General features: G+C 38.4%; 1 protein-coding gene and 1 pseudogene across 1 annotated transcript; both read right to left on the bottom strand.

Moving 5' to 3' along the window:
- Window position 1: 1 nt before the first annotated feature.
- Window positions 2-6,984, bottom strand: LOC123192162 (annotated as a pseudogene).
- Window positions 6,985-7,188: 204 nt separating this feature from the next.
- Window positions 7,189-11,656, bottom strand: LOC123192159. Its single transcript, XM_044604601.1, has 4 exons — window positions 10,368-11,656; window positions 8,737-10,077; window positions 8,377-8,485; window positions 7,189-7,757 (listed from the first exon to the last, which is right to left on the bottom strand). Exons 1-4 carry the CDS (start codon window positions 11,070-11,072, stop codon window positions 7,513-7,515), a joined length of 2,400 nt encoding a protein of 799 aa, XP_044460536.1. The 5' UTR covers window positions 11,073-11,656; the 3' UTR covers window positions 7,189-7,512.

The raw sequence follows: 11,656 nt of genomic DNA, 5'->3' as shown, positions 1-11,656 counted from the left end.
ATCTACAGGAAATACCCTTTTATTAAAATTTAGAGTCAAAGAACAATAAATTATTCTAAACTAATCGAGTTCTTCACTTAAATTATTCTCATGAACATTTATGTATGCAAATACATTTTGAAGAACTTTCCTATCTTCTTTGGAAGTTGAGGAATTTGATTCCATAAGCAAAGACAAAGAAGAACAGGAGAACAAAACCGACATGAGCTGCAGCAACAGCTCCAAGGAAATCATGCTCAAATCCGTAATGCTTCTTAATGTACTCCTTCACTGTCATGCAACCTTCTTCAGCTACATCAACCCGAGAAAGCTCTTCACCCACTTGAGATGTCACAAGGCCATAGATTGTCCATGCCACCGGAGATGCCCAGTAGTACCACCTCCACCATATCGGAATTTGCTGCAAATTTCAGGTATGGCGTTTCAATTTTCATATCAAACAAAGAAAGGGACAATGTAAGGTGAATTTGCATATGGGATACTTACAGTCCTTGGAATGAGGAATCCAGAGAACAGGTTCCAGAAGCTTAGGAAAAAGGACATAACAATGGCAGCAATTTGATGGTTTGGAGTGAGAGCTACAAGCATCATTCCATAGAGAGTGAAGTACATGAAACACATGAAGATGAAGAAGTAGAACCACAAGAACTTGTCCAGCTGCCAATGGAATCCGATCATCGAGTAAAGCAATTGAGTGTATATAAATGTTTGGATTGCAACATATATTGTCTCTATGGCAACCTGCAAAGCATAATATAGGGTCAGTTCAATGTGACTGTATTCTTTGTTTTTCTATTTTCATCCCATGAAACATAGTATGCAACATGGATTCTTTCAGACGTTTTGCAGTAAAAGTTCCAGGCTCTTTTACCTGAGCAAATGCATAAGGCAAAGGTGAATACATCCCAGCTGCTCTTTCACGGTAGAAGACTGTTCGTTCAATCGCCACAATAGACTGCACAGAGGATGTGTTGGTAGCTCCGAGGAAAAGAACAGCAGAATACATAGCTCCCAGCAGATTTACCAGGTCTTGTTCCTTGTGTCTGTTTACATTATGAATTGCAATTAACTTAATATAGATTTACCAATTAACAGGCACAGAAATACGGTCATGCTGACGATCTTTACTTACATCTTATCTCCTGTGTTCCAGAAAATCATTCCAAATATAAGTCCAACAAATATTGTCATGAAGAATCGGATAGTGTTGTAAGGTGGGTTCCTCCAGTAGGACCAGTGCTGTTTCCAGAAGCAAGCCTTACATTGAGTGATGAAGTCTTGTGAGTATTTGGTGTGGAAATATAGGTCCTTTGATCCTGGCGTGGCTGTGCTCAGTTCTTTGATGACTGTGTGATTCCTCCTGGTGAAAAGAAAGATGATGATGTAAAACTAATTTCTATAAATGGGAAGATATTAAAAATGCAGGTGAAGTGATAAAGCTTAAAAATGCCATTTACCGATACAGATCAGACTTGGCATAAATTTCAGCAAAATCAACATCAAGTTGAGTTTCAACTGAATTAGAACTGACTTCCAGCACCCATGTAGCAGGATTGTAACCCTCTGTGATCTTCCGTACACCTGGGACAGCCTGCCAGACATTATAAGTGATAGTAATGAGCAGAACTCAAACTGCTAAAATTTTATTCAAGCATACCAAAAATTCTACACCCACTTCAAAATATTCAACAAGTTTGTGAGATTGGCGCCCAAGAGGTCCAGCATAAATTACTTGTCCTCCTCTTTTCATCAGGAATAGCTGTAGGAAAAGTGAAATCATTTCAATAAGAAGCAAGATCAAGGCAGAGACCAGATTGAAGATATTAAAATTTTCGAACACCTCATCAAAAGCTTCAAAAATGTCTATGCTGGGTTGGTGAATTGTGCAGACAACAGTCCGTCCTGTATCCACAGTATTTCTCACTGTTCTCATCACAATTGCAGCAGCTCGAGCATCAAGGCCTGATGTTGGTTCATCCATGAAAATGATGGATGGATTGGCAACCAACTCTACAGCTATTGTGAGTCGTTTTCGCTGCTCAGTTGACAGACCATCAACTCCTGGAAGGCCAACTAGAGAGTGCCTCAGCGGATTCAGCTCAACCAAATCCATGACTTCTTCAACAAACATCTACAGAACAAATTACCAAAACAATGCTATCAATAAAATGTAGGTAAAACTTTAAAATACTGAAATTATTGAGGACAAGATCTAGATGTAAAACAACATGCCTTTCGCATTTCTGCATTGACATCCTTTGGCAGGCGCAGCCAAGCAGAGTACAGTAGAGACTCATATACTGTAACATTTGGAGAATGAATATCATTCTGCTCACAGTACCCGCTAACCCGAGCAAAAGTTTCTTGGTTCTTGGGGTAACCAGAAATACTGATACTTCCATCAATATACCCCCCAGTTTTTCTGCCTGCTAGAACATCCATCAAAGTAGTCTTCCCAGCACCACTAACACCAACCAACGCTGTTAAAACACCAGGCCTGAAAGCTCCACTGACATCTCGCAACAATTGGAGACGATCCTCTTCAATTCCTTGACTCTTCATTTCCTGAGAAAGTTTAACCAATTTACAAGGTCAATTTAAAAGCTAGTATACATAGATAAGGGAGACTGTGTAGAAAGGACTTACAGCAGGCATATCAACAAAGTAATTGACATGATCAAATGCAAGTGACAGTGGTTGGAAAGGCAACACCATTCCTTTCCTCATAACTGCATTTTCTGCAGCATCAGAATTTGAGTTGTCAGGATTATTCCTTACTGCCATATCAGTACCTGCATTAATTTGCATAACTTTAGTGAGAAAGCAGAAACTTGGGTCATTGGGTTTCTTCTAGCTAAAGGTTTAAGCTCCAGAGTCAATTCCACCAGATGAATGTTCAGTTATGCACTTATGAAACATAAGACACAATGACCATAATAGCACCATCAAAATGTGATCAAGAAAATTTTCTAACAAGTTTTAGAAAACAAAGCTTGTAATATTTGGAACCTCCAAACAATGAGCCCATAGACGTTGGACTAATTTCTGTTTCTCCTACTTTTCGTTGTCCATAAAGAGATGACTGCTTCCTGTTTTTGTTACCGTCATCATCTTCCACAGTAACAGATTTAGTGTCTCCCAAAGCTGCATTCAAATGAATTTTCACATTTTAAATTTGATTGCATAATTGCAATGATATTAGTATGAGAAACAATACTTACGGTTCAGATAAGTGAGTGCTGCTATAAAGAAGAGATTGAAAAGCAGAGAAAACCCGAGGAGTACGGCAATACAAATCCAATACCAGCGATCTTCAGTATACATGCCTCTGGATTTCAGAAGAGCCTTTCCAACTGTGGGTTCATCAATCAGAGAACGGGCATGATTGGGCTGCAAAAAGGAACACAAAGCACCTATTAACACAGAAATGGGAAAGTGTTGGTGTACTTGACAAATTAGATGAAAAAATCTTACTGCACTCCATCTTTTATCAAGAAATTCATTGATGACAATGGCATTTTGACCATATGACATTGGCGAAATATAGTAACCCCAAATCATCCATGGTTTGATGTCATCTGCAGAAGGATTGAAATTGCTTAAATCATCCCTACTAGTACTACAATCACAGATAGCTGTATAAAAACAGCCAGCTTAAGCAAATGAAGAAGCATCAAGAGATTAAGGAAATGTACACTAACCTTTGGCAACAATGAATCCGCCAAGTACAAAAACCACCAGCAGAGTGAAGGTACCAAGCGTGTTGGCCACAACTTGTGTTCTTCCCAGTGCTGCAATGAATCTGAAGAGAGATAGAGCCATCTGATGCACACTGAAGAATGCCAACAGTTGACGGAAAAATCTGTGACAATTTTATGTGTTAGTGAATACAAACAAAGAAGTATTTTGCAAGTTTTATCCAGATGAATAAGACTCATTTATCAATTATCATGAATAATGGGAGAAAGACAGACCTGCTTGCGGCAGGAGCAAAACCAATAGTATAATATGTGAGGATGATCCATATTCCTGACTCCATCAAGGAGAGGGGAATCCTAAGGACCCAAATTGGTAAGCCAAAAGCCCAAGCTGGATAGAACAAGAAATCCCTTTGTTTGAAAAACACAGGAAGTCGAAATATAGTCAATGCAAGCTCTGCCATCCCATTGAACATAACATTAATGAGACTGAAGAACAAAGCACCATAGAACTTTACTCCATCTTGAATGGTACCATGCTTCATCTGTGTTCTTATAAAGACAGTAAAGGCAATGATTGACATTATGAAGATCTGGGAAGTCTTGAATATATACACAAAAGAATTGCGCTTCATCAGAAGCCATTCTCTTGCAAAACATGCCTTGAAGAGTTCCCAGTTCGAGATTCCATATTTTTCTTTAACCAAAGCTGCAGGGTGAGCTTTAGATTTATCATAGGGAACTCTAAGTTCTTCAGCAAGTTTTTGACCAACATGAAAAGATTGGAAGTGTTCCACAAATTCAGGGACGGAAACATATCTGTAAGGCTCATTACTTCTGCACCAATACTGCTGTTGATCCTTTTTGGAAGTAACCTCTTGCAAGAAATCCGCTGTTCCTTTCCTTTCAGGACACTTGAAGCCTGCACTTTTAAAGAATCCCAGCACATTTTCCCTTGGACCTTGGTAGACAATCTGACCCTCAGCAAGTAAGATAATATCATCGAAAAGATCATAGGTTTCAGGCGCAGGTTGCAGAAGAGAAATTATCATGGTCACATCCATAATATGAACCATCTGCCTCATGTATCTGACAATCTGGAAGGTCGTAGAGCTGTCTAGACCAGTTGATATCTCATCCATGAAAAGAGCTTTGGCAGGTCCAACCAACATTTCACCTGCATTTAATACAACTCACCCTTTCTTAAAATGTTCTACATGATTGCATATGGAACAAGAATGTCAACATTCATCTGGTGCATTTTTAAACTTATTGACTACAATTTACCTACCTGTAGTAACACGCTTCTTTTGCCCACCTGATATGCCTCTTCTCATTTCATCACCCACCATAATATCACCACAGATATCCAATCCAAGAATCTATAAATGTATGTATGTTAACAAGTAAAGCTTGGAAACTAGGGGAAAATTAGATTTCAATTGGAGATGAAAGCAACAAACCTTGAGAACATAATCAGTGGCTAGACTTGTTTCTTGGCCGGTCTGGGCAGTAGCTTTCATGAATGCATCTATCTCCGGATCAGGCTTGATACCTGCCTCCTTTTCTCGCCGTGTCAACTCTGCCAAAAGTTCATATTTAGATCCAACCCCCAAGCAACGTCCGGAGAAATCCAGTGTCTCCCTGACAGTCATCTCACCATGATGAAGATCATGCTGACTGATATAAGCACATGTTCTTTGAGGAACAAATTCAGAAAATTCATGACCACAGTAAGTGACTCTGCCTGTCACCTGCTCATTAAAGTTAAGAGTACACAAAGTGTTCAAGATCAAAATACCTGAAGCACAAAATTTATTTAGAACTCAGAACTTTTTATGGAGAATTGCGACAAAATGAGTAAAAGAACAAGTCATATTAAGGACAATTTTAAGAATCTATAGTGACAAACCCTTAAACTCTTGTCCTTCTTTCCAGCAAGAGCCTGAAGCAAAGTCGTTTTTCCGGATCCCGGAGGTCCAAGAAGCAATGTCATTCTGACAATTGGAAAAGAAAACACAAAACTTTATCACATTAATCAACAAGTTTATATAAAAAATTAGAAGAGCTTTCTTCAATCAGCAGAGTGTAAATTATAAAATAACATGTTTAAAAACTTTTTGTCCATCTAAAATAGTCATTTTCTGGAGGCAAGTATAGGTACCTGGATGGTTTGACAACTCCACTCACATCTTGAAGAATCTGAACAACCTTTTTCTTAGACGGTAGAAGTCTGAAAAATCCAAGGAATCCCTATGTGTCACAGAAAATTACAAGTAGCTATTAAGTAGTCTTGAGCAACAAATCATCCTCAATAATAAGAGTAATTAAACGGAACAACATACCTCTATTGCATTTAAGGAAGAATTCAGCAGAGTTGGAAGTGCCCTGGTTCCATAATATGCATCTCCTTCTATAGATAAATGCTCAAATCTCACTTCAATATTTGTAATTTCAATCCCCACCCTTAATTTTCAATGACATGTTCAAAATCTCAGCAATAATTTAAGCAATAAATGATGAAAAAAAGTATCAGTATAAGAGAGAAAAAGAGAGTCACCTATCAGTTCTTTCCCTTAGCCTGAGGAGGAATTTTTCATTATCATCTTCAACAACTTTGAGAATGCTCTCCATGAGTTGTTTCTTCTCATGCATACCAAGATTGTTAACATCAACTTCTTCATAATTAATTTTTCCATCGTCCAAAACCTGCCTCAAAAGTCCCTTTGTTAATCTGTTATAAGTTGGCAGCCTCTCAATGGCAGCCCATTTGAGCTCTTCTTCATCTTCTTCTCTGCTGCTTTTCTGGAATCCATCACTGGGGCTATTCCACACCTCACGAATACTCGCAGAGGCCCAACTTCTCCTGCTCGTCGATGATGTCAAACTCATTCTCTGGCTTATCGACTGGTTGCTAAACGTCCTGGAGAGGTCATCTCCAGCCAATGTAGTCTCCATGCTTATGTGAAAGAATAATGTGGAGTTCCTGTGAGTTAATTATTAACATGCATGAATGCGTGCAAAGTGTTGAAGCTAAAGTACGCTTGAGCCTTGAAATGATTGATGTGGAGGTGGTTATGGAGAAGATTTAAGTAGGGGAGATAGGAATGGATTTTTGCATGGAGTGATGCCATACTTTGTCTACTAGTTGAAGCATCAAGTTCTTGGAAACCAAGTTCCTTGGATACCAAATAATGGATTTTGCTATTAAAGTTTACAAGAGGCAAATTTATTTCGGCTTGAACATAGTGATTTTTGCAAAGAATTATTACTGTCTCCATGTGTGGAGTTAACAATGAAATATTCTAATTAATACCGAATCCACCTTTAATATTAACATAACGTAACCTCTTCCATTGCAAATTTCCAAATTTTGTCTTTAGCAGCCTCATTTGTTCTGCATTCCAAAGTTACAAGGAACCATAAGTTTACTCTTAGTCTAAAATAACGTACAAGAGAAAGTTTAGCTCAAAATACGTACAGAAGGAAATTATCTCAACCAAGGCAGAAGCTAGAAACCCTTTTTCCTTTTTGTCATAATTCTCTTTTTTTTTTTTTTTTTTCCAAATTTTTTGTCAAGGATATAAACTAAATCCCCTTGTAAAATATTTGGTGAGAGACAACAATAATAATACAGATTACAGAATGTACATCAATCAATCAAAAATCTATACAAGATTACAGCACTTCGTTTCCTCTTCATGGATTGTCCTCCAACAGCTTCAAAAACAGCCATGCTGAGGCAGTAGATCAACTTCAGCAATCAGCTATCAATAATTTTATAATTCCAAATTAGCACCACAAATGTTAATAGCTATGCCTCTCCATCTAAAAATTGCACGGCTGCAGCCTCTGCTGATTCCGCTACTTCAGCAGCTTCAGCGATTTTAAGTGCAATAGCTGCTTTGTAAGTTGCCAAATCTGCAATTTCCATGAGCAGTTGTGCCCTCTGACGTTTACTGACTGCTGATTCGACAGATTGTTTAGCTGAGGCTTTAGCCTCCTCAACTCTAAATATAGCATTCTGTTCTTCAATGGCATCTTGCTTAACTAAAATTGCTGTACAATGATAGAAAAATCAGATCAGTCAAAGTCTTTTATATAAACAGTTTTACAGTTGCAAAGAATTAGATTCATTGGCATTTTACTTGTAAGCGTTTTGGTTTCTTATATATTCCATCAATAAAACTAAAGATGCTTCACGTTGCATGTTTTAATTACAATTGCATGCCAATAATACATATACATCACAAGAGTTATCTAAATCAACATGGGTTTTCCAGAGGTTGATGAACCAAGAGTTTCATCAAAATAAAAATTTCATCAAATTCAGGAACAAGCCTAAATTGTGGATCTAGAATGGATTAACACTGGAATAAAAATATAGTAGGTAACAGGTAGGGCTGAATTCAATTTGAATTGTTCAAACTTGAATTTGAATTCAAATCAAACAAATCATGTTTGAGTCAAAAATTGGGCTCATTTCATAAATAAGTTGAGTTCAAACCAATATCAACATTCAAATTCGAATCGAATCCAAAATTAAATTATATTTTAGCCTCAGCTCTTTGATTTCAAACCACTCTCAAACTGACTCTTTTGAATTCAAACCAAACTAAAGTGGGGCTTTGTTTGAACTTGAATCCAGCCCTATTTACAGAGGATAGATTGAACAAACCTTGCATGAGCACAGATTGTTTGCCTCTTCCCAATTGGCTAACCTGCCGTTTGAATGATCTTCTCTTTCGTAGAGCAGGCTTTGGAATCAAAGAAGGTTTTTTCACTTGCTGCAGATAAAAATGAACATCCAGGCTGATCAGACAAGCCAATTGCAGAGCAGCAAAAATACATGTAGCTGAAATTGAATACATAATATACAACCAAGTTTTCAGAATATTAAAAAGATGGACATGGGTGAAGAGGTATCGTGTAGGACAAAGTTCAAAATATTGATTTGCAGCAGGTTGTAGTTTCAACTCTTCCAAATATCTAGAATCTAAAGCAAATTTAACGCAGAGACTTTGAAGGAAATCTTTACCTGGAAAACCCTAAGTAGCCCTATGTGCTTCTGCTTCCGTTTCTTCACCCAGTAAATATACACAGCTTGCACTACTTCCCTCCTAGCCAGATGCAAGCAAAGACTAACTGCTGCTTCCTCGTTAGAGTATTCATCAGGACTACAAAAGTAAGCCTTCTCAAAGGCATCAACCATTAACTCAAAATTATCCTCCGAAACATGGTTATTAAGTTCATTTTCCGTGCAAAACTCATTATTGAACTTCTTTAGCCATTCTTCATCTTCAGAATCCATATCATAGTTTGCAGTCCTCTTAGTCAAAGCTCTAGATACCTCATCATTACTAACAGAGATATATGAATCTGGTCGACGAAATGGCACGGTAATACTCTCCTCATAACCTGAAACCACTCGAACCCCAGGAACTGGGATAACCTTGGCTACAGGGGCATGCACATTGCGATCAGAACATTCCTTATAAAGATCTTTGAATATTAACCAGTCTTGTCTGTTTGGAAACTCTAGTTTCCAATTATCATCCCCACTCCATACAATATCATGGGTGACACGGTTTGATGAACAGGGCCTCATAATTTTTTGTGCTCTGTGGTTATATCTTGTTACTCCATCTTTCTTTACTACAAGAAGCCACTCTCTTGACGCAGACATTTCTAACATGACACTGGCTCCTTCTACCCTGTAACATCTGTCTGAATCTATAACCAATATACTAGCAGAGCAACAATTTGGAACCAAGTCTTGCCGTGTTTCATCCTTTTCGGAATTGAATTCTTTGAATCTTGATGTAGGGCTACTCCTAATTGAACTCCTAAGCTTATTTTTGGACACTACAGAAGAGAAGGATATCACATTTTTCCTACTAACTAAATCAGAAACTAAAGTTCCACTACCTTTGTGTGCACCACCAAGAGAAGGATTCCTAGCTCTCCTCCTCCTCAATGAACTCCTCCTTTTCTGAATTGTGCGTGAATTCAGAGCATTTCTATACTGCCCATTTCGCCCTGATAATTTAGAAGCTCTGACAGAAGGATGTAAAGTCACCCATTTCACTGCACTATCAACTACAGGCACCATAGTTTTGGTCTCCCATACATATTCTACATCATCATCAGAAGACTCGTAAGATTGGTAGCTTCTGATCCTGGACATTATTTCATTATTGGAGTCCAAATACACCAAATTATTTACAAGTACAGGTGGCAGGCGCTTTAATCTAACATGCATACTGCAATGAATGTACATAAAACAAGACGGTACAGCGGAAAAATCCACAGAAAACAGAGGCATGACTTGCATGGCCTCAAAAAGCTTGAACATACCAGCAACACCAATGGGAGGATCCTGGAAGAAATTGAACAAGAAGAAATCAATGACAGAGAAAGAACACAAATAACACATCATCTTTCAATTCAAATGCTCATAGTTACAAAGCAAAGGAAGACATATTCAAAGCATAACGATTCTAATTTTGTGAAATTGAATTGGTCTCTGCAATCAGTATAAACAAGAATTCTCAAAAATAAAACAGTTCCTCATAATAATAACTCAATCAGAAAGAAGTGCATTAAAAACAGGGCTATAGCAACTCAAAACCAAAGAACACAAAATGCTGATAAAATAACAACACACACCCACAAAAATCGAATTCCATGCAAAGAAAGCACTTCATTGATCGGTTGTGAAAGCAAAAATGACGCGAGCTCATGCAACTCAAGTCTTGCCTTTTCCATGTACCTCAAAACCAATATCACAAAACAAGCAAACCAATTACTCCAACCAATACAAGAACTATCCAAACCAATACCAAACACACGAAGCCCTCCAAGTTCTTCATCGTCCCTCACAAATCCCTCCATACTTTCACTATCAACGCCACTATCCTCAAGATTTTTCCTCCTTGTTCTACGCTGAAACCGAATCCCATACATTTTATCACTCGAAAGCTCACTACTTTCACCACCAAGTCTCTTCCTCTTTCTCCTATACACTATCCCAAACATCTTGTCCATAACTTTCACTTCTTTTACTTCTTCTTCTTCTTTGACTTTCTTGCACACTTTCGTTTCTTTCTCATTCTTAATAATCTCAGTAGAGTCTGTCTCTTCGCCTTCTCGTTCTTCCACATGCTTAAAGTTAATTTTCTCCACATGCGTCCACCCGTTGGGCTTGCATTTAAGCCCACCAAGCCCATTTCCACTATTCTTTTTGACCAAAGATTGTTGATACCAGTGACCAAAGTCGGACGATAACCGACGACCAGAACGTAGAACGCGGGCTCCATCGGCTCCCTTTACCACTCCGAACACCCTAGTCCGTCGCATACCCACCGACGGCATTGCCGTACGGTTCTGGAAACGCCCAACTCTACCTGACTTGATCTTCCTCGAATAACTGAGTTATAAAGCTTCACTCGCTCCGATCTGACTCAGTACAAAACCTCTCCCAGCTCGAAAATCTCCTTCCGGGTCGGTTTCTCCAGCACATCTAAATACAAAACATCACAAAACTCGACATTCACACCGAAATAGAAGTTATACTCAGTTGTTTCCCGAGTCAGAATCCAAGTCAAGCCACGAAAACTAAATAATAAATACAAATAATCATTCACATAAAATCCTAAAACAACACGACGACAACATCACAGAAGGATTCGAACATCACAAATATAATAAATATCGAAAACAACAAGAAGAAAAAGAAGAGATGAAAAAGAAGTCGAAGAAGTTATGATCTGTGGATTGAAAGGGTAAAAGAGATCGATTGGGTTCTCGGTTTCACATAAATCCTGTGAGAGGGAGAAGCAGTGAGCTTGTAGAGCGGGGTGTGGCGCGCTAGGGTTTATGATGAAATCCACTACACCGACTGAAGTGAGCCGTTGGATTGACAAATGAAAGGCTAAGATGTGTTTGAGATGGTTCGA

Source organism: Mangifera indica, chromosome 12 (genome assembly GCF_011075055.1).
Source record: "Mangifera indica cultivar Alphonso chromosome 12, CATAS_Mindica_2.1, whole genome shotgun sequence".
Lineage (NCBI taxonomy): Eukaryota > Viridiplantae > Streptophyta > Magnoliopsida > Sapindales > Anacardiaceae > Mangifera > Mangifera indica.
This window is presented reverse-complemented; position numbering and strand designations above follow the sequence as displayed.

Excerpts from the sequence above, each read along its gene's own strand:
- LOC123192159 (XM_044604601.1), bottom strand. The coding sequence starts at position 11,072 with ATGCCGTCGGTGGGTATGCGACGGACTAGGGTGTTCGGAGTGGTAAAG. Across the intron at positions 10,078-10,367 it reads ATGGAATTCGATTTTTGTGG|GATCCTCCCATTGGTGTTGC; the intron begins GTGTGTGTTGTT and ends AATTTCTTCCAG. Across the intron at positions 7,758-8,376 it reads ACAATCTGTGCTCATGCAAG|CAATTTTAGTTAAGCAAGAT; the intron begins GTTTGTTCAATC and ends ATCATTGTACAG.